Source organism: Phaethon aethereus, assembly GCF_964289735.1.
Source record: "Phaethon aethereus genome assembly, chromosome: Z".
NCBI classification, from domain to species: Eukaryota; Metazoa; Chordata; class Aves; order Phaethontiformes; family Phaethontidae; genus Phaethon; species Phaethon aethereus.
This window is the reverse complement of record NC_138577.1, coordinates 54,732,433-54,758,131: the sequence shown is the minus strand read 5'-3', so window position 1 is coordinate 54,758,131 and position 25,699 is coordinate 54,732,433. Positions and strand designations below refer to the sequence as shown.

Genomic DNA, 25,699 nt, shown 5'->3' with positions numbered 1-25,699 from the left:
ATGTATGTACGAAGAGGACAAATCAACCTTCTCATTTGAATCCTTTGCCTTTTTTTTTTCCTCCTGAGACTATGAGAGCTGTGTAGAAGGGATTGTGTTGTAAGCACAGTTCTAAACTGTTAACACACAACCTTTCATGGCACCTTGGGCTCCAAGAGAAGGAAGGTTTCTGCAGGTGGGAAGGAGAGCTGGCTTTGCTGTACTTTTCTTGTTAAACTAGACTAGCACAGACATACAAACAGTGTTTTGGTACAGCAAGGAAAAGTCGCAGTGGCTTGATTGAGATGCTGCTAAACGGGATGATCACCTTTTTACTTGATTACTTCTGAAATGAGAGATAGTGGTAATGCTTTCACATCTGAGGGAGACCTATAGTAAGACAAATGTAGAATTACTGCTTTCCTGCTTGTTTCTGTGCATGTTCTGCATAGTGGCTCTGTGTGTTCAGGGGAGCAGAAAACATTGCAACAGGAATTTCAGACTTCATTTTTCCCAACATACAGACTTGACCCTAATTCATTCTCTAGTTAATTAAAAGAACTCTTGCCAAAGTCACGTGGCAAATTGTGGTTACTTTCTGGGCATTTGACACTTGATGAAACATAACCACTCATTTTCTTTGGTTTATATCTTCAAATTTAAATTTTCAGCCATGGTACAGAGGCAGACTGCAAGGCTATCGGCTCAAATAGAGTTAATGTGTTGTTGCTATACTCAGTAATGCATTCTGACAAGAAAACCAATCATGGATCTACTTTAAAGAAATATTGGTATCTTGCTCGCTTGAAGGTCATTTTGACCTCCATAGAAGACTTGCTATGCAAAAGCCAAATTTGTGTGTTCTCTGCCAGGAAACACATGGGCCAGAAAGAGTCAGTCTATAGCAGTATCTGATATTTGCTAATAGGACACTCAACTGTCACCAGTACTTTCTAGCCCTTCCCCTGACCATTCAAAATTTACAATTTCTGACAATTTGGAAGTGAGCACAAAGGTTTTTACTCTTTTATTTCTACTTCTTCACATGGATATGTCTTTAGACTACCATTCACAGGCTAAAATCCTGGCTCAGGAAAGTCAAAATAGCGGATGACCACAAGAAGACCAGTATCTCCACCAAATTCTGTCCGAAGGTTAAACATTTTGTGTGTGTTTATGTATGTGTGCATATGTATATATGTTTGTATATTGATATATGAATGAAAGATAATTTTTTTTTTTTTTCCTGTTCTTGAGGAAGGAATCTGCAGCCTTGTCCTCGAGGAAAGCCACTGAAAAGTGTAGTAACCAGTAGACTCCAGAGGATGATGCTTTCACACCATTTTAGACAATTAGAGCAAAAGAGACTCCATCTTCGTTTAAGAAAGTTTTGTTGTAGTAGGAAGACATGGCAGCTAGCTGAACAGATCTCTGATGTTAAGGAGGATCTTAATAGCCAAGGAAGATCTTAATTGCCAAGGATCTTACTAATGTGAACTCTTTTTTCCCAAAAGTTGGCTTCATTACTGCAAATACGAGTTTTTAAGTGAATGTACTACTTTGTCCCTAGGTCCTGTCTGGTGATAGAGACACATCTGGGAGATGTGTCAAACACAAATATCCTTCCTAAGGATCTCTGTGTCTACAGAACCAAAGCACCAGGCCTTCGGGCAAACAATCCTCAGTGCTTTCGGCATCCAGACGGTAACAGTTCATGTCTCCACATGATGGCACTGGATGTCAAGAGGACCGCAGGGTCTAGCCCTGTGAGGAATAAATTACTTTCATTAACCAGCAGTAGAAAGATAAGCTGTCTGCCATGCGACAAATAAATGCTAACCATGCTTTAAAAATCTGAGATCTCCTGGTCAGTCATGAATCTGAACAGAAGAGCTCAGTAATAGTAATGAAAAAGTACATTTAGCTTTTTTTAATGTTAGTGGTGCAGTAACTGCTGCCTAAGATTTTGATGTATTTTGAAAATTGTTTCCCACTGGAAGTGTTGCCCCTGAAACAATACCTTGAACATAACTCAGGTGTCTATGTCCTTTCCTGTAGCTTGGAACCGAGGTCAACTACTTGTAAAAAGTACCCTTGCAGTTTGAGGGGAACATAGTAAAATCCGATTGAATGTTTCTCTTAAATTGTTTGGAAATGCTCAGAAAGTAAGTTTTGGTCAAAAGAGACATGAAAATACTGAAAGTATTTGGGCAAATAATTTTAATCTGGCCATGGAGGTCGTCTTATGAGTAAAATTGGCTTTTTAGTTAGTTTTGCTTTATAGCTAAACAAACTGAAAAACTCTGATTAAAAAACACAAAAAGATCATTTCCCCAAGATGGTATAATTTCCCACCTCTAGGAAATCTCCCAATCTTTTATCCTTCCTTCCATGAAGGAATCTTTTCCTGTAGATATTTGTTCAACTGAAACATTCATCTCTTTTCAAGGCCTCAGAAATGTTTTTGTTTCTTTTTTTCTTCTTGGCTTTTTTTTATTGGGGGATGGGGGGTGGACTTCTAGCATGTAGTTCCAAAGAAATAAAAACACACTGGATCAACAGTGGTACACAGGTATTTTTAAGTTAAAAAATTAATTAAAAATAGCTACCTCCTTTTAGATCCCTAGGTAATTTAAATGCATACAAAATCAGGGGAGCATAACTAATCTACAGCAACTGAGTATTTAGACCATTGTTTCAGGCTTCTGGAGAAAATATTGGAAATAATGCTTGTTCACTGGAAGGTCTTAAATAGAGGCTGTAGCAGATAAAATTCATGCCAATTACTTCCACTAACCATATTTATCTGTACCACTTTCTTTTCCAGCTCTTGACTCCAAAGGGCTATAACAATGTCAGCCTCACTACATTGACAGTGCTTCTCCCGTAAGTCAAATAATATGCAAAAATTTGCAAAACTCTCCTCTCTCTTACACAACAGAGACTTTCTATTCTTAGATTTTGAACTAGATGGAAAAGAAATTATCCTCAGCTTTCAGAATTTTTAAGAAATATGTATGGGAAAAGGCGAGTCTATTTATCATCTCAGTGTTGTGGCTGCTTGCATAGACATTTAGATAGTGTGCATTTAGCTTGTAGATAGCCCATTCATTTTACTTGACTAGATGTATCTGGTAATGTTATTCAGAGCTTAGTCATCAGCCTAGGCTAATTATTTCGCTGTTAATAAAAGAGTAAATGTCAGGTAATTTTCTGTTCCTGTTAACCCCGTGCCTATTCCTGCTCCGGAATCTACACTTTGATACAAAACTTCCACTTCCTCCAGTGTGGACTGGGACTCTTGGGAAACAACATAAAAATTAGCATTTCAGACGCTATCATCTGTGGCATTTACTCCCATCCTGTCACTGCCATGGAAATACAAGCTATGGGTAACAAACAGTCACAATACAGTCATTGAACAAGAGGAAACACCTGGACGCAAGCACAGCCGGCAAGGAAACACACGGTTCTTGCCCATTCCAGGCAAATGCTGAGAGGCTGCCTGATCCCAGAGTGGCTGTGAGGAAACCCTATTCCTAACACCATCCTTATGGGAAAAATGCCAGTGATCATGCGCTTGAGAGTGGATCTCTCCAGATGGAGCACCCATGCCGAGCACACACAATTTAATCACATGCCAAACTGGGGCTTTTTTTTCTTTTTCTTTTTTTTTTTTTTAATCTATTCATGTGTCCTTGGTGGTATGCAGAGGAGGGGAGCTACAGGGAGGATGGGAGTCACATCCTATCCTAGCGCTTTTTTTCAAGTGTCAGAATTTCATGTTGTCTTGAATGGGCATGAAAACTAAAGAGTCTGCAATACTTTATAGATGGAAGTTCTGGGAGAAAAATACACTTCACAGCAATCTTCCAAAATAAAAGTAAGCAAAATACATGAAGACAGGTGAAATTTGCTATATATTTTCTATTTTTCAGATTTTTGTACCTTAAATGATTCGCTCTACTGCTGGTTCTATGTCTATACTAACAAACCTGTATATCCCCTGTCACTTTCTTTCAGCCCTGAAACAATTTTGCAAAGAAGTTATCCTACTCCTTTTTGGATATTTCTTCACAGTTTGTCATTAGAAATTGAGTCATATGAGTACTGGTAAGAAATGCTAAATAAGGGAGCAATAGTATTCCAATACTTTGAAATAAGGAAATATGAAGATGAAATAGTTTTCACAGAATTTTAAAATAAAATAAACAGATATGCAACCCCAAAATGTCTGTATTTATCATGTTCATATGGCAGAATTTTTGATCTCTCATTCATTGATTGCAATAATGAGTATAACATTAGAATGCACTAATCTGCATCTCATTATAAAATTTTATATTAGCTCACTTTTAACACGTTAAAATTATGACAGTCTGAATTTCAACCAATTTTGTAGGTAAAACTGGAGAAATCAGACTAATTAGTTTGTAAAACAGGGGCACCTAGAATAGACTGCGGGAACTAGAAAAGACAGGTCTCTCCTGATGCTGAAGTTCTGCTTACATTTCTATATTAAATTAGAACCATGTTTTCCTCCAGTCATCTTTTGTTCTTCCAGAGCTGCGTGGACTTTCTGAGGAAGTAACAAGTAACAAAATACCAGTGCAGAATCGTAGAATAGTTTGAGTTGGAAGGCACCTTTAAAGGTCATCTAGTCCAACCCCACAGCTGACAAGACTTACTGCACAGCTTTTTCTGATTCCTCATTTAACATTTTTCCCTGCAGATATCAGTAAGGATTTAATTGTTTCATTTTATTATTCAAGTAAACATCTGAACAATCTTTTGGTGCGGGGCTCACCCATAACCAGCAAGGGCTCATCTGCGATCTCTAGAGATGGATAGCCCTATAATGGGACAGCAAGAACCTAATTTAAGTGTTCTAAGTCATTATCTGGCGTACTTGTACTCATCCTATGATCAGATACATACTTCCAGGTGTTTCCTTTCACTTGTTAGTCAATTCTCAGATTCAAACAGAAGTATTTATTTGTCTTGTGTGCATAGCAGGGGTCTCTCTTCTAAAATTTAATCCCATTTCAGTTACTTGTGTCCTCAGGTTTTCCCACTTCCTATATGACATCTTATTCCCTCTTCACGAGTATCTTTGTGCTCTGCCTCTCCTATTAATTCTTACTGTCTCTCATATGTGGACTGGAGAAGAAATGCTACTAGTACTAGCATGCTCCATTATTCCTAGGGCTAATATCCAGTTTTAGTTTTCATCAAATGTTATGCCAGCAAAAGGTCATTGTACTTGTACTTGCCTTTGGTAACAGCATAAGCTGAAAACAGGAGATAACTTTAGATCGTTTCTTAGTTCTTCTTCCAGATCTCTCAGCTTGGTTTAAAGCGACTTAAGGACTCAGAGAGTCCATCCGTTGAGAAGATACAGCTTACCACCAGCCATCTCTCAAGGATCCAAACACAGAGAAACCTACTAACCTTTGTTCTGTTGTCCTACTTTTGTTGTTTTCCTCAAAGGAGGGAATCACTTCCCTGGGAGATAACCTGAATCTTCTCTTCGTCCATCCTCCACAACATACTTGCACTTGACACATTCTTCCCTAGCAGCAGGCCTTTAACAACGTCATTTGTCAGAAGGCCATTCTGTGTTGCGGTCTCTCTTGAGCCTTTGCCTGCCCAGTTCCTATTTTTTTGAGCCCTAATCTGTGTTTTGTCAAGATTTGCTTCCTTTCTTTTCTCCCTTCATGCATAGTTTTCTGTCAGTTCCTGCTCCTTTCTTAAGGGACCAGTAAACCTGTTTCCCTCCTTTGCTTTTCTTTTATTTTTCTTTGGTTTTGCGATCAGTTTTCTCTCAAAAGTTATTTTCTAGGTTTATTCCTGAATACTGAATCGACAGTTGTCTGCAGATGAGAGGATGTCTGTGTACTTATTTCATAATTTTCTTCATCACATCTTCAAGCCCATGTCCAGTTTACTATTGTCTCCAGCTATATTTGTGGTCACCCTTGAGCCTATGAGTTTCAATACGCTTATGTGGAAAACCAGTTTTATCAGGTACCTGTTTAAGGTTGACGTATGTCCTGCATCCAGTTAACTTCTTTGTCTTGTGTTACCTTAGCAGTCCTTACTGGGGCTGTTGTCCCTAACTCCCAAGAAACAGTGACATTTTCTTTAAAGGCAGTGCTCTTCTGGAAGTACATTTTCAAAATCATACTGAATGAGTCCAAAAGGTATTTTCTTTTATATTGTTACTTTTAATCATAAGGACACTGGGAAAACAGAGAACCTATCCACAGATGTCCAGTGGATAACTTAGCAGAAAAGACACAGCCTTTTTCATCAGAGCGTTACAACTGTACCTTAAAGTCAGCCAGTCAGTCAGTCAGTCAGAGGTTCAGTGATTCACGGTAAGTAGTACACAGCTCTTGTTTAAACGTTTGTGTGAAGCTTGCATGTGTACTATAAAGGACATCGGATCAAAGCACTTCCAAACCAACTTACATCTGAAGAAGCGGCGTAAGACAGTTTCACAATGTAGTGTCTGTGTTTCCTGGTGGGCAAGGACAGCTATGACAGTGATTTATGATGCTGCTCCTCTGAAAACCAACTGAGCCCCAGGACTGCCAAATTAGATTAAGGTGCAAAAAGAAGCTCTCAAAACAAGGTCATGTGGTTTCCCTCTGTGTGAGTCAGAACACCACTTGAGAGCCTCCAGCTACTCAAAAACTTGCCTGCTTTTCTTTCTCAGCAAGCTAAAACAATGCTGCCAACTCCTGCAATTTAATTATGGCTATTTGATGTTTTACTTAAAGCCCGGTTCCTATTGGTATGTGACCATATGAGAACTTCAACTTCCACTTAGAGAAAAATGAAGATTCTAGCCATCAAAATGGGGAAATTAGCAGGCAAGCGGGATCCAAATGCACAGAACCAGCTCACAAAATGGAGGAGGAGGAGAAGAAGCAGCATTCTTTGTTGAACGTTAGACAAACATCTGACAGAATAATTTTGGTGTAATTGGTTTTGCCTTAAGAAAATCTTATGTTGGCTTCAAATTGTGGAACTGAAAAGACATCACTTTCAAGTTTTGTTTGTAATTACAGGAATAGGCTGTGAATGGGACAATGAGATTTGCATCCCTATTTTTATGTTTTAAAGAAGATGTCATGTTGGTATTTTTAGTGAAAAAATATGAAAGCTTTTTTGAGAATTTTTAGAGAAATGCATTTCACTGGAAAATGCAGTATCGGCAGGGTCAAAATTCTCTCCAGGAAACCAAATTCTCCTGAAATAAAAGTAAATTCAGAGACATTTGATTTTTTTTGCATCGTTTTACAGTTTCTCATTATAAATATTTGCCAAAACAGAGTCTCCTTCCCTTCTTACTGAAGAGGCCTTCTATCTGTAACATTTTGCTAAGTTCATGTGCAGAAAAATGAGACACTTCAAGTCTACCAAGAAACCTGCACAGCAGGTTTTTCTGAACTGGAACCGAAAAACAACCAAAGAGAATGTAATAATATGCCCTCTCAATTGTGATAAAGAATTGGGCGAAACTTAAAGATACTAAGTTTAAGGCAAAGAGAAAATATTTTATGAGCAGTTAGAATTCACTGAAATAAAAGACACTTAGGCAAGCGACATAGCAGGGGAAACAGCAGAAATAGGGGGTTTTCCGTCTATTTCTGATATCGACAGCTATTGCAGCCGTGGCGTAGCAAGGTTGTATTTCGTGGTGTGAAAGGGCATCGCCTTGCTAAAAAGCAGCGAGTCTTAGCGCGGGTCGAGTGCAACCAGCGCACGGTAGCTGTACGAGCTCCCTCGGTGCTCCGGCACCGCTGCGAGGTGAGCGGTGGCGTCGGCGCCGCGCAGGCACCCGCATGGCCTCACAAACGGGAGCGCAGCGCTGGCGAGCAGACAGCAGGTTGGTTCCTTGGGAGGATGGCTGCTCTCTGTTGAGCTAGGGTAACTCGAAGAAAATGACTCAGGTGCAGCTGTTTTGCACAGATTCCCTGCTGGTGATGTAGATTAAGAGGGTGCTGAGGTGCCTCTGTTGGCTGGGAGCAGATGCAGCTGTGAGTGGTAAAACCCTGCAGAGGACGGCAGCTTCGTTAATGCCTTCTGATGGGACCTGTGTCAGGCAGCGCTTCTGAGATGGCAGCGCGGGTGGGGTAGCAGGGTGAGACAAGGAGGTCTATGCACACAGATTTTCAGAATGACGGGGCATAGGGAGAAAATGGAAAGGAAGATTAATAGGTTTGTTGTTTTGAAGGAGCAATTGCAAAACCATTGGAGGGATGATGGCAGAGCATGTAGACTGCTCAGAGGAGGGGAGAAGCACTGCCTTTTAATGTGCTTTGGGTCTGGGAGTAGAGGCTCTGATACGTGACCAGGCACAGCTAAGCAAGTTGTGAGTTTTCTTGCTCACACCTTCAAAATGAAGTATTTAAAATAATTTCTGTTATTTGAAAAAAGACTAAATTTGTCAAATAAACTGGCTGACTAGCATTAACAGCAATATTGGCTGCCGAGAGATTCATGCTATTAGCTGCACTGTGTGTAGCCCAATTAAAATTCTCTTTTCAATAAAAAAGCAGAGGTCTCTATTTGAAGTCACATGAGGATTTTTGCGAAATATCTCATTTGTCTTGCTGTTTTCTGGCAGTAAAGGACTGAAATAGAGCTAATGAATCAACATTAACTTTTTTCATCTCCATTGGATATCCCACCAAAACCAGAGCAAAGTTACCTTGATAGGCAATGGGAGCAATATTGTCATACCACTGCAAGCCTGAGAGACAAAAGTTTGCAGGCTCCAATTCTGTTAAGCCAGCTTCTTTCATAAGCTCCACAACTGTTTCAATATTCTTTTGTATCTTAGGTTTAAATGTAATTCATGTTAAGTGTGGTTTTATCATCTGGAAAGCCTTAAGGGCTACAAAGGTCTAATGTCATCAGAAAGCTCTACTGATAAATGCTTGTGCTTTTGAAGACTGTGCTCCTGAAGGCAACGAAACACTCTTTTGATAGTGTTTTCACTGTTCATTGCTGCAAGCTGCAGTTAGAAATCACCTCAGTACCCTTCTCATGCCTGCCTTTAAGAAGACTGCAGTCTGCCTTTTACAAGGCTGAAGGTCAAGATGCTAGAAGTTGGCTTTTGGAATACTATACCATGCAGTGGTTGAGATCAATCAGAACAATTTAAGACTCTTGAAAAGATTTTTAAAATATTGTGGGTATTTTTGCAGCTTTATCCTCTGTAATGAAATCTCCCAGAACAAGACTCCCTCTCTTTTTTCCTTTGTTTTTAATCTTTGACATATCAGATGTATCAAATTAATTAGAGAATCACAAGAATAGCCCAGGAAGGGACCTCAAAAGCTCATCTGGTCCAATCTTTTGTGGGAGAGAGCGCACCGATGAGATGATCCAGCACCCTGTCCAATCACATCTTGAAAATCTCCAGCAATGGGAACTCCACCACATCCCTGGGGAGGTTGCTCCAGTGATTGATTGTTCTCACTGTAAAAAATGTCTTTTTTATTTCAAGATGAAATGGTTTCCATTTCTTATTTAAATAATTTAAGGCTAGAGAACATGAGGAAGACCTTTGAATATTCCTTTTATTTTTCTTTAAATGGATAAAGTAGCATTCTGGGGCTTTAGATTTAGCATATAATTTTAAATTCAAAAACACCACAATCCCATTTTTCGCTCCGCAGGTATGTGATAGAGAAGCCACTTCCCAAGATTCTGGCACTGGAGTTTTCCCTTCAGTTTTGTTACTTGTGACCTTACAGTGAGAATATAAGAAAAATGGGGCCTCTAGGAAAAGGTGAGCTTCCATCTTCTTATTCTCCTGCATGATAGTGGACGTACAGACAGCTCCACCAGGACCAGGGCATTTCACAGCAGTGTGACTGCTGGTTCTGACAGGAGGTACACAAACAGTGTGGAGAAGCGTGGCTATGGATGGCTGGGAGTCTTGCAGTTTGCCCTAGTAATTCTGCTCCTTTACCAAGAAAAAGTCTTCAGTGTATGGCATGATTACAATATGAATACCTTAGTGTATATTTGTGTTTGTATGTATGCACGCATCCTGTTAGCTAGAGTTTTCTTGTGGCTTCTTCCCCAGCATTCTGATACTTAGAATACTGTTGTCCCTTCCTTTCAGTCATTAGACTCTTCTCTTGCTCTCATGTGCGCTTAACTGAAACCATGGTTTTGCATGGCGGAAGGACAGTTGGTTAACTGTCCTTCAGATCTTCTCCCTCTTCAGCCTTCTTTCCTACAGCTTCTCCCTATCTCCTCCTACAGCCTCTTTTCACCTCCCTTCACACATGCAACCTAACTGTGAACTGCTGGAATCACCACAGTCTATCTGTAACCAGCTCCCTTTCATCCTTGATCTATCGTGGTCCTGCTGCATATCTGCTCCTTGAGGTAACCACAGCAGTGGCACACCCATGGATCCTCCCATCTGTTTTATCTCTTCCTTTGTCTGTCTCCAAGGAGAGGTGACTGCATAGTCATTTTCCTCCCCAGCTTAGGATGCAGTTTCAACCTGTGGCTAAGACAATCTAATAATAAGCTGCTGCTGAAAGATGCAGTCCTGCTCCTCTGACTTCAGGTTCCCCCCTCTGTGCCCATCTCTCTTGAGACGCTAACTGATCTGATGAGAACTTTTTTTCTTACCTTCTTTTTTGTATTCCCCAGATGGATTTTCCATACCCAGTTTATGCTGTAGTTGCACAACAGCTCTGTCTGATGCAAAGGGAGAGGTGGCAACCTTCGGGTCTGGAAGATGGGGTGGGGACAAGTTTGCCCCTTTTTGACACTAGCTTACACACTGAGTTTGCTGCAGTGTGAAAAGTCTCTCCTGAAGTGAGAAGTAGGGAGATGAATGGCTGGCTACAGATTTTCCCAGGAGAAAAGGTCATCAGTTACTCGTGCCTGGTGGCTGTGGTGGAAGAAAGCACTAAGTGATATGGGCAACCCGGACCAGACAGTAGGAGGGAGTGGAAAGGAGGAGGGTTAACCTCCTTTCACAGCTGCCTGTCCAAAAGCAGTTACAATAACTTAGATTCCGTTTGTGATTTTGGTAATTTTTCATTACTGCTTCAAAGCAAAAAGGCTGAAAAAATACTGTCATTTGTGTTCATTGCTGATTTTTTAAATACCAGCTTAAACAAAGTCAAGGCTATGTAACCAATCGCTTTTCAAAAGAGGAAGGAATGTAAATAGGTTTTATTGATGTATTAACAGTTATAATATGATTCAAGTTAAAGGTTATGAATTTTTAGGCGTATGTCTATCAGTAAATGACAAATTTATTGACATGAAAAAATGTAGTCGTATGTAGGGAGCCTTTCATGCTTTTGAAGTGTCTTTTTCAATGTACATTTGAGGACCTGGCATACTTTCACTTTGTTTGTTACAGTTCAAGAGCATGCTACCTTTTGTATAGAATGCTTATTTTAATTAAAGTGTTAAGGGTTTTTCATAGCAAACCCATTACATTTGTTACCACCTTTTAAAATAGGATTAAATCAATTGCCCAAATCATGAAAAATGTGAATGTATCTTGAATGTAAATTAACAGCAGTGTTAAATAACTCTATTGTCTGTGTGTTTCTCTTTATGTGGGCTCACATCCTTTTAGCTTTAATTAAGGAGACTAATTTTATTTTTGGAAGATTATAAATTCCACAAGACAGAGCAGTAAGAGGTAGCATTAAAATATGCTAGTTATTATGCTTTTTGGAAAAGAAAATTGCATAACTAATCTTTTGTCACATGAAATCATTACGCTCACATTTGAAATGCATTGTTTTCAGCCTTTGTGCAACTAGTATTCTCTTACATTAAAGAACTGCTTTTATGAACATTTACTTTAATACCTGATATTATATTCTGTTGTTTTCTGATGCAAATACATAACATTTTTGTATAATATTAGATCAAGGACAACATTTAGCGGTGGGGAAAAAAGTTCCATTTTGCCTGTGCCAGTGTGACCTGTTGCGCTGCTGGGTGTGTAAAACATTTATTATGGAATTTCTGTGGTTTCTACTGAAAAAAGCGCTGTCACCTTTGGCATTTCTGGGTTGGCCAGAAGGATGACAATCATGCCTTTAGGGCCTTAATTTAACCAAGATGCTGGATAAGAATCACTTGGGCGTTGCCAGCTTCCTCGGCTGGAATTCTTTAGAACACTGTATAGAAATGTTAACTGTATGGGTTTATTTAAGGGATCTACCTCTTCCTTTCATGACACACTCTTAAAGGATGACATCATTGTGAGAAAGGGCAGCTTTTGTAACGGAAGCAGGATTCTTGAAAGGGAAAAACATACTCATGATCACAAATTGCTCTCAAGGTCAGCAGTTGTATCGCTGGTACACTCAACCTCCCTGCTGAGACAATCCTGTCTCACTTCTCAGCAGTAGCTCTCAGTTCTGCAAAGTTATTGAAAATCAGGACAAAATCAAACAGCAAGAAAGCCAGCATCCTGCTCATTAAACTCCTACACGTCTCTTCATGCTCATTATTCCAAAGCTCTTTATGTTACTCTGAGATGACTTTTAATGCAAGCTAGCTAATGTGGGAATGGGAATGTTAGTTAGAGTTTATAATTTCTTAAACAATAAAATCTGTTCAGTGATGTTACTCTTTTTTTTAATGACATTTAGCCATAAAATGTGCCTTGACTGACATTACTGAACTGCATTATACAAAATCACAATTCCTATATAATTCAGTGATGTCTTTTGGAAGGCAGCCTAATAAAATCTCTTAATCTTCAGCATTATAGTAGTAAAATTACACATTGCTTGTTTAATGACTAATAAGCGTATGGATTAAAAATAGGACTATTTCTTCTATCTTTACATGATATTTTTTATTTTGCTGTGTCCATGCAAGGTATAAGTTTAAATCAATGTTTTTCTGGAGCTGCCAGTCACAAGGTATCTAGTACTTTCTTACGTGCAGACATTATCTGAATTTTGCACAGCTGCCTGCATAAATCAGGTATAGGAAGAGAAGCAGAAGTTTTTACAAACCTTTATGTTTTGGCAGCAGAAGTGCTGTCATGTTATGTTAGGTGTCACATGTAGGTGCATTAAGACAAATTTGGGAAGTAGAGAAAAATGCAAAGAAAGTAAATTAAATTTGAAAACTTGGCTCTTTATGATGAATTATGTGAATTACGTTGAGGATTTTTCTCTTTTTTGGTATTGCTACAGCGCACACTGAAGAATACAAATGAAGGAAAAATAAATCAGTATTAGTGCAATATAATTTGCAAACACAGCTTCTGAGGTACTAAGGAACAACGAGTTAGTGCATTGAATGCCACCTTAAGACGATGGCGTATGACACTTCATAGGTATTGCACTGCACTCAGCTGATCCCCATTCCTGCCAGCCTTCAGTGCCAGTCAGAGGTGAGCGACTCAATTTGCACTTCCAAGCAGTTTGAAGCAGGATGGGGTTTGTCAGCTTTTGTGTCAAAACCATAATGGAGACGCTTAGGAGGAGTCTGAAACAGGGGTCATGGGGCACAGTTGCATAGAAGTAAGACATATGAATAGGAAAGCGAGAGCTTACTTTAAAGCTATCTATATCGTACTGATGCTTTAGATACCTCCAGAGAAGGTGCCGTCACCCCAAAACTTATCCTTGCTCCCTTTTCCCCCTCCCTTCTCCAGATACAGCAGCCCTCCCTGCCCCAAGGTTTGCTATTTTCACCTTGTTCTTAGCCAGATTTTAGAAGTCGCTGTAGATTAGGATCTTGTAAACATAGTTCAACGTTGGCCATCGGAATATTCACAGAATCACTAGGCTGGAAAGGACCTTCAAGATCATCAAGTCCAACCATTAATCCAGCGCCACCATGTCCCCTAAACCATGTCCTGAAGTGCCACATCCACACGTTTTTTGAACACTTCCAGAGATGGCGACTCCATCACCTCCCTGGGCAGCCTGTTCCAATGCCTGACCACCCTCTTGGTGAAGAAATTTTTCCTAATATCCAATCCAAACCTTCCCTGGCGCAACTTGAGGCCATTTCCTCTCGTCCTATCACTAGTTACTTGGGAGAAGAGGCCAACACCCTCATCACCACAACCCCCTTTCATTTAGTTGTAGAGAGCGATAAGGTGTCCCCTCAGCCTCCTCTTCTCCAGACTAAACAACCCCAGTTCCCTCAGCTGCTCCTCATAAGACTTGTGCTCCAGACCCCTCACCAGCTTTGTTGCCCTTCTCTGGACATGCTCCAGCACCTCAACATCCTTCTTGTAGTGAGGGGCCCAAAACTGAACACAGGATTCAAGCTGCGGCCTCACCACTGAATGCAAAACATAATCTCTCATGGCATTCCCTGGCCAAGTCAGGATTCTGGGCTCACCAGATTGTGCTCACCAGTAGATGCAAACATGAGATAACCACTTAGGTTAGGACAGGAGAGCAGGGAAGCAACATAGTGTCCAAAGTAAATCTCAGTTATAATATGACTTTTCCGTCAGACAAATGAATATTTTACCCTCCCCACCATTTTATCCTTCCCACATTGCCTTGGCAATGGCAGATACTTGCTGTCCAGGCTGAGGGACCCTTTAGAAATGCTCCAGGTTTTTATTGTTTTCAGTTTCACTTGGTCCCACAAAAACAGTTTTGACGTGCCAAACCGAACACATATAGGAGAGCTCAAGCGAATGCTGTAGAAAATGCTGGCTAATATTTGCATCACAGAGATGAAACTCCAGCGTAGAAGTGTGCTAAATAGACAAGGCAGGGAAACAGGTTGTGCCATGTCTTCTGAGGTTACAATCGGGGAGCCACTAGTGCTCCAGATAGTTTTACTAATAGGAAGTTAGGAGTCATGTTGCTTGCCTACTGCCCTCAGAAAATGTCTAAACTATGTTGTTGTTTTGAATGATGTATGTTAAGGAGGATATTCATGCATCCTCACGTGCCTGCCAAAGAAAACTTCCCCATGCATGCACAAAACAAGAAAAGCAATGGCATTGCCCTGAACCAGTTACTAGTTGACTCGGAGGGGGCATGCGAGCGGGTTTGCTTTGCAAAATTTCTTTTGTGGTGCAGGTGAGGGAGTGCAAGAGGTAGTGCTGCAGGGCCTGGAAGGAAGAGCCGGGATGGGAACCTCTGTGTTCTCTGACAAATGCCTGATCTGACTCTGCCTGCAGTCAGGACGTTCACGCACCTGCCAGAATTGGCTCGTGCTTCCAGCCAAAGGCACATCACCGGGAACGATGCCTCCAGATGTCGGTGGCAATTAAAGCCACCTGCAAGGTGAAAAAAAGATTCAGTGTGTTAAGCAACTTAACCTGTTGGTTTGACCTGTGGGCCAAACATACCTGGCCTGAGGGAGAAGAAGAAGGTTCTGCTGGTCTCTGAATGCTGCCAAATCAGCCTAAATCTTTCTCCTTTTTGCTTTATCTCTACCACTTGACACAGAAAGTCAGGTCTTGGCATTGGCTATGTTTTTCTGTGGAAAAACATCTGAGAGAGCAGCCTCTGCAGGAAAAAGCAAGTTTGCACGGTCCTTTCCTGTCTGCGTAAGCATGGTGGCTGAGGACCTGCAAGTGGGATACCTGCTACTGAGTATGTGGCACGCCGCTGCTTGTACAATGGGTGGGCTGCAGCATTTCAGGGACCCCACCTTCCTCCCAAGAGTAAGTAACAGATCTGTGAGTAGACAAAAATAGAAGCACACTAAAAAGTTGGCAGGAGTGTTCTCTTGTGTCGCAGTGCATGTCTTGGGGTTGCATTTATGGTTTTTAATCAAAACTTGGTTGTTTCCTGAAAGGCTGCCTTTATCTACACTTTTTGAAAAAGATATAGATTTTGGAACTGAAGCACATCTAAATATTAAAAATATTTATCTTTGAGTCTCCTGTTTCAAAAAGTTGTTAAGAGTAAAACACAGCTTTATAGCAAAACAAGTCAAGGCTATGGAAAATATTTTAATGATATTGGCTGAGAAAAACTTTCTTTGAAGAGTACGAAGGAACTTTCCTACTAAATAGCTGGAGATGCAAATTCATCCTGTTACTAGTGCAGTGGGAAATTACCTGAAATACCAATGTATTTCTGATATTTATTTCAGAATTTTACATTATTTCAATTCAAAAACATATGTGAAGCATACTATTTTCAAATCAAATAGGAATGTAGGAGTTGATGCACTCATTGCAAGTCCTACAAGAATTGACCCTATAGCATCTGTTAAACCTGAAAGTGACACCCAAAAGCTTTTGCTGCCTAAAACAACATTAAGGGGACTATAGGAACCTAACTCTGAAACTGAGATACAAAACACTCCCTGGCTAATAACTGCTTGAACTCACTAGGCTGTCCTCTTCTCTTCCCTCTCTGACCAACGTGGTTACAGACACCCCAGGGATTTTCCACTTAATTCCTGGCTCCTGCTTTAATTTTACTGGGACCAGATCCTAGCAAAAAGCACTGCATATGTCTCCTCTGGGGTCCAACTCACACAATGTGGCAGCAGTTTCCAGCTTTTTTATATGTTACCCAGGTGGCTCCCAGGATTATATCTGACTTTTTTTTTTTTTCATCTAATGGCTACTTAATATAAAATGCATATAGAGTGATAGGAGCAAACCTCCCCTTCTGTGGGAGTTCCCTCATTGCCAGATTATAAATTCTCGGTGTTATGATCTGTCTTCCTGTAAGAAATTAATAATTCCTTCTTTTCTTGCAGACTTGCTTAGTTTTTTGGAGCTGAGAAGATGACAACTTGTATCACAATGAAAATAGTTTAAAGGGAAGTATGTGATGAAGGATTTCTTCATGACCAAGAAGGTACACCCCAGAAAGCACACCAGCTTGCCTGGATCACAGAGCAGTGGTGCTGCAGTAATCTGCTACTGAGTCTGTAAGAGAACTTAAATGCAAATTATAAAGCTTCTGTCTGATGTTATGAAATCCCTATGCCAGAAATCTGCTGGGAATGTAATCGAGCCTCTTTTGTCAAGTCTTGTCATGAATCTCCCAGACAAGGAGGCATTACTAAACTTTGTCAATTATCCTTCCAGAAGTTGCTTGCTATAGCAGTGGGGTGGATCAAATCTAGCTGTGCGGAGTTCAGGTGCAGAAAGTGGAAAATCCCCAAGGAATTAAAAAGGGAAATTACAAGCTGGGTCTTCAAAGTCACAGAAAGAGATGATGATGGGACTAGGGGAAGTGTAGGAAGGGGCCCTCGGACAGCCTTTTTGAAGCTTGTCTGGAGGAATAGATCCTGAGGGATGCGGAGGGTGCAGAGCACAGGGTGAGACTGACCTGTGCCCACGCGTGCAACGAACAAGGAGTTGAAAAATCCTTCCGGAAATGTCTTCCTGCAGAGACAGAGCTATACCCTGATGTGATCATAACGCATTCATACGGCAGACTGCCGCGTGGTTTGTACTGAGGTGTATACTTGTGTAACCGCTCTGCAAAGAAACATGCGACTGAAATAGTCACAGTTGCACAGAATATTTGGGTGTGCCAAGCCTACGTCCCTGCATAGCCCTTGTTACCTGCTTAGCCTGCAAAGGACAAGGTGCTGAGGAAGCCCTGCATGGAAGTTTTTATGTGAGAGCAAGAGGAGGTGCTTTCCTCTTCCTTTATAGTTGTTTAAAGCATGAAAAGCCAGACTGTGAATGGGTTTAAACAGACCACCCCCAGGGTGCGTGGAAATCTCTGGTTGTCTGCATGGGTGTCCACAAAATGACCATCTCTGCGTTGTGGTAATCTCGGTGGCAGCTTTGCATCATCTCTGCAAGCGTATTTTGTCCTATTACATGCACAAAACCATGGTCCCACGCTCCACAGCATTGACCCTGCCAACCACAATGAGGTTGGCAGGGTTAATGTTTTAAAATAAAGGATGCTTCCAAGGGAAATCCTCAAGAGGCAGAGAAAGGAAGATAATTCTTGTGAGCATCAAATCCATTGTCCATACCAGAAAACTGAAGGAAACATGAGGAAAATAATATTCCATATTCTTTTTTTAGTCTACGGAGATATGTGATATCTGAAAACTGAAATTCCCTGTAAGAGATCAAAACAAATGACATTCTGTCACCCTAAAATGATTTGGGGTCTCCGTGTGTGTGTGTGTATGTGTCTGCTTGTTTTTAAGCAGAAACTCTTAGGGGAAAAAACCAAACAAACAAACCCTTACATTTTTTAATCAGCCTATCTGACTGACATTCTAAAACTGACTTCATTTTTCTCATGGGAAAGGAAAACAGGAACCTTCCCTCAGCATGAAAAGCAGCTATATCAAGGGCAGCTTTAATACATGGAAACGAGTACAACTCCCAGGGCAAAAATCCCTAGATGTAAATTCAGAAGTTAAGCAGTAAATGTTACTGACTATATCCTCTCCCATTGCATGGTCTGTTTATTTTCTAAAGAAAGTACACAATTGGTGTTCATATAATCCATTGCATTTTAAAAAGTGTAAGGGATTAATGTATTTGGCTGAAGATCACAAATTGCAATCAATATTCAGACTGACTGATAAAAGGAGTGTTAATTGGTGTTAAAAAGACAGATTACTGACAACAATCAATAGAGGAGAGAAGCACTAGCAGATTATAGGTCTGATTTTGCAAAGGTATGGGAATACCCTGTGGGATTTTTTGGCTGGTTTTTTTGGTACACCTTTCGAATGTTAATGTTCTACTGAAGATGGTTTCAGACAGGCTGCGAGGCGACCAACTGCTGTACTCAGCCAAGCAGAATCCATTGAAGAGTTGCTGAGGCAACTGAAATTACAGCCTCACTTTAAAAAAATGACAGTATTGTCAGCTAATTACTTTTAACACACAAATAGGATCTTCATTCGAGTTTGTAGGGTTTTTTTTGTGTAAAATCCTAAGCCTTCAAAAGGCAGATTTTGAAATTGGGTATGCACCAGTTCCTTGGCAGTCCCTGATCCTTTATGCTTAGAAATACAAGAAGAATGGAAACCAAAGATCCTTGTAACTACCTGTAACTGCTGCAGTGGGAAATGGGTCAAGTTCCTTCTCGACTAGATGAAGGTATTTGTTTCACAAAAATTGATTGTCTAATTTTCTTCATTCATTTTATAAAGTTATAACATTTATATTGCTTATACCTGACTAATATTGTCTATTATGTCTAACATTGTAGGACATTGTAGACTTTAAAGTAACAAAAATTACATTAATGTATACTGATGATATTGTTGTATATTCCCTGTTTACTTTCTTCATGTTTTACTGATGCCAGAAAGGGTACTATAAAATCCATTTCTTGTCATTTTGAGCTGAAAAAAATTTTTGGTAAGGATTTATGACAGTTAAGGCAACAAATTTTCAACTTGCTGATTCATGTAGGATCCAGCCTATAAGGATATTAGCCATGTTATTGACTTGGTTTCACATTTTTTGTTATTTTATTACCACTATACATTTAAGATATTTTCTGTGGAGAAGGGTTGCAAGACTGATGCTTCTGTACGTGTACACTCTCTTTTTAAAGAAGAGTGTATACAGAGGGAAGAAAACAGTCTGTTGGGTGTATATTTCAAGCCATCGCACAGATGATGGTGTAAATATACTGATGTTCCACAGCTTCATACCTTCAGTTCTTCACAAGTAGTATCTCATAAAGCTAGCAATTACTGTAGCAAATGTAGGGAGTGATTCAAGCTTTTAGAATAACTTTGACCTTTTTTGTGTATAAATCATCCTGACAGAGCTTATGTAGAGGAATTCAAAATACTATGTGTGCACATGAACACATTAAAGGTGAGCTTGCATTTTAAATATTCTATGGTGCATTAAAGTGAAGTGCATGATATTGGAGAGAGTCTACAAGAAAAAAGAACAGATCACTTTCTAGCATTGTTTTATTGCTAAAATTAACCCCATCAACTTGCTTTAACAATGTCAATAGCTGAATGGTGCACCAAGGGGCTCCTTTTGCACACAAAGGTCTGTCCTTAAGAGCTGTTGAGAGATGATGAGAGTATGTGCCTGCAGGAGAAGGGCAATGCCAGCTTGATATCAAATTTGTCAGAAGGAAAGGATGAAGTATAGGTGAAAAGGGCATTGTTAATATACCCCTTTAGACTGTGCAGCAAACAGCAGTACAGAATACAGTATGAAGGAACGTAAGACACATTTGGCTACAAAAGAAGGGCACGTGTAATTTAATTTGTTAGCCTGGTGCTTTTTGTAATCAAATTTTGTTTATTTAAGGTAGGTTTAAAATGCCAATCACAGCAACTGAGCTGTGAGTGCATGGAAATATCTTTGCTCAAATAGTTTGTGTACAGATGTTTGAGCCTGAAGAAACTTGCCATGTGTTTTCGTAGCTAAGGAAGTGAGTAATCAGTGAAACTAGTATGGGTGGTATAGGAAAATCATGCACATGGTCTTGGCACAGCTGTGTGCTTGCTACATTCCATGAGATATTTCATAATGGAAAACCAATTGCTCCACTAATATAGGATACCTGCATATCAGGCATACATTTTGAAGCATCCAGTGAAGTCACATAACCTTGCAGATTAGGCCAGTAAATCTCGAGTGAACAAGAAGGGTGAAAGAAAGTCCCTGGGTGTTCACATAAAGGAGAGAAGAAAATATCCTGTTTAATGAGTTTAAATGTCTTGATATTTAATGTCTTGATATTTAATGACTTGATGTGTTTATTGCTTAATTGTAATTTTTACCAATCAAATTTTACAAGGCTAAAAGTGTGAGTGGGCAAGATGGCAATTAAGTCAGCAGAACTGTATAGCTAGCTGCAGTAGCAGGAAATTTGGCCTCGTGTCTAGTTAGCAAGGCTGCAAGCCCCTGTGACTCAAATGGTTTTCTGCTGGTCAGATTCCTCCTTTGAAATTGCTTGTTTGAGAGGCTTTTCTATTTGTTTTATGTGATTTATAGAAAACATTGTGCAATCTGTTAGGAAATAACAATACACAGATGCTGCCACTCTATATGTTTCATTGTTAATGTTTTTAATTAAAATATTTGCTTTACATCCATGCACACATAGATTGTGTATATCACGGATGTCATCCATTCAGTCTGGATGTCTTCAATAGTTTCTTGAGTTACCAGTTCCTCTGTATTTTGAAAGACAAAGGGCCAGCAATCCTAATCTGTGTGTACCTCCGACTATATTGGAAAAATTTATGTCAACTGAAGGTCAGCTTCAGAGCTTATGTGTGTTTCAGAGTATTCATGCTATATTGCAGCTACATGGGTGGGATGATATGCAAGTTTATCAACAGGTGGGATGCAGAAATTGGCAAAACAGGTAAAAGTAAGATTCTACTCGGCAAACTGGGATGTGGTTTCCTACAGTCTCTTTGGCTGTGACTGCTCACCACCACACAAGTCTTTCATGCTAAGAACATAAACACTTGAGCGTTGATACAAAATGCAATTTATGTTGTACATGGCAATAAACAGGGGGCACTTTAAACAACAGAACAAAGCCAAATTTAATTGTAAATATGTTGTTCCTAAAGGTGCAGATCTTAAAGCCATTCTTTCTGTTAGTCCTATTGTTCTCAAAGTGAGAAGCTTTAAACCATGAGCCCTAAGGAAATCCTTTTAATGCACAACAATTTTCAATTAAAGTCAACTTTGAAACAAATGAAATGTTGAAAGCACAGAAAGACCAAAGGTGCTTTGAACAAGTTTAACTCTTTGGAGTCTTGAGAATTTGTATCTTTCATATAAATGTGTAGATAGCTCTATCAACTAATTAATCCAATTGACATTTTTACGTCAAAAACCTTAGTGGCTTAACCAGAAAAGTCACCTTTTGGTGACATTTGACCAGGCCCTATGCTCGTAGTTCAGCTACAGGGCTGCCGGGGGGCACCTCAAACTCTGTGAAGGCTCTTAAGGCTTAGGAAGTGCCAAGGACTAACCTGTCAATTTAATGCCATTAATGATATGCAAGTTTTCCTCTGTTTCTTTATTTCTTTATATATTTAGTATCTTAGACTGCAAGCACCACCTCAGAGAGAGCTATAATTGAACAATCTAATGGATGTATGCACAGTGGCAAGGGGAATTTATAATAACAACCTGATGTGGATAGAGCGATGTGCAACTGTGTAGTAATTAAACAACGGATTAGACACATCTGAAAGGAACCCATGACAGAAAGTAATTGAAGGGGGCACTTCAGCATTCAAAGATCAAGACTAGGCATTTAAGTGAGGGGTAATCTGTTTGTTCTGTCAGTTACTGTTTTATTTGAGTGTGGAAAAAAAAAGAAGTCCGTCTGCACCTAGAAGAATCTTGGTTACATCAACAAATTTTAAAAAATCTTGAGGCTCTTCCACCCATGCTGTAACCCTGGATCAGCTCTTAGTGATTGGAAGAAGCTGAAAAGAAACACATTCAGGATGTGTTGTTATTATTACTATTACCTGGTTTCTACCTGAGCTCTGCTGACACAACAGAAAGTGATGGGCAGGGAAGAAGATGTGGCGTTCAGAGGCTCCCTTACACAGGAGTGTGGAAGCCCACGTTGCTGTAGCCAAGGTGCTTCCAAGCCTCCTTACTTCTGTCTATAGATACACTTAATTAATATCTTTAGCCAGTTATCTTCTCAAGTACCTCTGTGCTTGTATCAGAGGGGATAGTTAAAAACTATTTTGTCACACAGGAGATGGTTAATGATCTCATATAAGTTTTAGCTTGCAGAAGAAGTTGTCCAAAGAGGGCAAGGGATGTGGTTATGCCAGGTATTGTGCCCTTCTGTGGAGACAAACTGCCTTCCCCCAAAAGCTTGCAACCATTCCGTGTAACGAGCACACTCAGAAGACTGTCTGCAAGCCCAAAGCCTGGGAAATACACTCCTTTCAGCTTTGCAATGTGGTCTTAGTATTTTACTGCATATAATCTGTAACATAAAAATTCTGAGTGTGAAAAACTGCTAACTGTAAAATAATCAGACATCTCACCTGTTGCTAAAATCAGTCAATTGAACTTACTGGTATGAAAACGAATAGCTAACTTCTCTCTGTATTATCCCACTTCAGTGCCTACTCTGATCACAAAAGGAAAATAATGAACTGCATTTGCTTATTACTGAGTCACTAATTACTCGTATCTTTCTAAAAACAAGTTTCTTCAAAACTGGAAAAATAAGGTGTACAGAATCATTTGTCTATTCTAAGACAAATATTTAATTGACATTTAAAACCAGCATATCAAAAGTTGATCTTTTCTCCTAGTCCCAGATTTTCTGCGTTTTCTCCTACAGTTGCTAACTGTATTCAGATAATAACTCAAAAAATGTCAGGAAAACCTTTCCTAAAACACTCTGATCTGTGGGAGCAAGCATAGTTACTGCATTTTGTGACAGCAGTTTTAGGAAAGACTGTTAAATGTGCATAATATGTGTATAGCTGAGGGCATATGCTTAAATAACATTAAAAACCACGACATAATGCGCACACTGAAGAGCTTTCTGAAGTCAGAATACCAGAGGTCTTTTAGATGGGGGCAACCCAACCTTCAGCCTTCACTGTAGCATCACTGCCACAGTGATACACTCCGTCTCAGTTTATATGTTTCTTCTTTTTTATAACAAATTTATTTATCACCAGAATTCATTCTTTCCTTCACCAGGTATCACCCCCTCAAAAAAAAGTCTGTCAGATTTGTTAAACTGGTTGTTCCTAAAGTTTTATCTCTCTCTAATAGATCAGCTGGCAGCTGAGACAGTCTTTCAAAAGACTGGAAGTTAACATCTTTCATCTTTCTATCCTTTCCATCATGAATTATATCAGGCGATAACAGTCATGCAGTTCCAATATTTTTGTTTAATATTTGCTCTTGTTTTGTTTAAGGTACAGTTTTTAGAATAATTCTGGCAATATTCTAGTATGACTGTGCTTTCTTCATCCACTTATTAATCCACTGTTAAACTGTTGTTACTGAGGCATGCTTATATATCATTACCAATGCCAGTCCAGTGACGGAGTGCTTATAATCATGTGAAAGTTTCACCTGTGCATGCCACGTACTGCACTGTGTTCTTCTGTTTCTTTTCCTTCCTCTTCCCATTAACCCAACATGTTCAGCTGAGACAGCGTTATCCTTCAACCAGTTTTGAAGCCTTTCTTTTCCCGAGGACACTTTACAGGTAATTTCAGTGGTGCTGATGACCAGAGCTAAGCTGTGTCATCCAGCGGTGCTTCTCTCCGACTGCTAGCAAAATCCAGTGCGCAAGGGAGGAGGAAGTTAACAGCAGGCAGACACCCAAACAGAGAGTCAAGGGAGCAGATGTGCCAGGAAGGTGGTAGCACAGCATATGATCTGCTGTCTGGAAACAGCCAAGTTCAGTCCCAAATCCTGGCGATTCTCTTGATGTGACAGAGCTGGTGACATAAAAAAACATTTTCTTGCTAACTGCTTTTGTAAACCTGATTCCTATTTTAAGTAAGATGAGGAAATGTTTGCCCTTGAGCTAAATTACTACTTGACTTACTTCAGGCTGCCTTCCTAAATCTTCTCTCATTTCAAACACAAATTATTTATGCCTTTCCTTCATAAATGCTGCAGTGTGTTACAGGCACGGAATTGCTGCTGCCTTCCATCGTGTGGCCCTGCACATTTTACTGGCTTGCAGTGAATCCTGGTCCATCTCACCTCAAAACATTCTTGGTCACTGTGTATAAAACCATAACTACATTTGTTTTTCAAACTCCTCTTCCTGCACTTAGGGTAGCGTCAACTGCTGTTCATGTGTCCTGCAGCAAGGCATGCAGTTTGCCATTTCCATGGGCTACCCACTGGAACAGCGTGATTAAACCCCTTGTTTGTCCCCTTGCAGGAAAGAAATGTTCTAACCCCAGTTAAAAATGATATGCTAGGTAGAGAGAGGTTACTGCCAGCTCACGGTCTAGTGACATTTAATATTGGTGTCTGGATTCTGCACTGCTGACAGAATAGTACAGGATTTCTAACAGGTCTCTCATATATGACACAAAGGCAAGCAAACCTGCTGTCAGATTCTCTTCCATCTCATTTTTCTCCATTAGCAGAAAGTTGTATTGGTAAACAAACAAAATATCTATTCACAGTTAACATTGCTTCCCCTTTCCCTACAGATAGCAAAGTGCATCTAAATGGCTTCTACTCTGACCTCAGCAAACTGATGATGAAAAGAGGTCAACTGTGGGATTACTCGTTTCAGCTTCCCTGGATGATGGATGGAGAGATATTCACTGCCACTTTGGTGCCATCTGGGAACATGACACCAAATTCTAGCATGACTCTGGAACAGAAAACAACGTTTGCCTTTGTGATTTTATTATTTATTTTCTTGGGAATCCTCATTGTTCGCTGCTTCCGAATTCTCCTCGACCCCTACCGGAGTATGCCAACCTCAACCTGGGCTGATGGACTTGATGGACTGGAGAAAGGCCAGTTTGACTATGCTCTTGCTTAGAGACTGAGAATTATGGAGGCTTATTTAGCACTCTGGTAAAGAAAGAAAAACCCTGGAATGTCTCTTTATTTTGTTTCTGGTTTACATTTTTTCAAATGTTGTAGTAGTTGCAACATACAAACATGCACAAAATCATCTTGATTTTAATTAAAGACCAAAGCAAGTTAAATTTTTGAAAGTGGATTAGTGAATCTCCTCACTGGGAAAAAGATGAAGGTTGCATTAGCAGAACTTCAGAATGCATTGGAACAATATGT

General features: G+C 39.9%; 1 protein-coding gene across 1 annotated transcript; it reads left to right on the top strand.

Moving 5' to 3' along the window:
* Nucleotides 1–18,999: 18,999 nt before the first annotated feature.
* On the top strand, nucleotides 19,000–25,442 carry CTXN3 (cortexin 3; the record flags this gene model as incomplete). Its single annotated transcript, XM_082013012.1, has 2 exons — nucleotides 19,000–19,030; nucleotides 25,102–25,442. 2 exons carry the CDS (start codon nucleotides 19,000–19,002, stop codon nucleotides 25,440–25,442), a joined length of 372 nt encoding a protein of 123 aa, XP_081869138.1.
* Nucleotides 25,443–25,699: the final 257 nt, after the last annotated feature.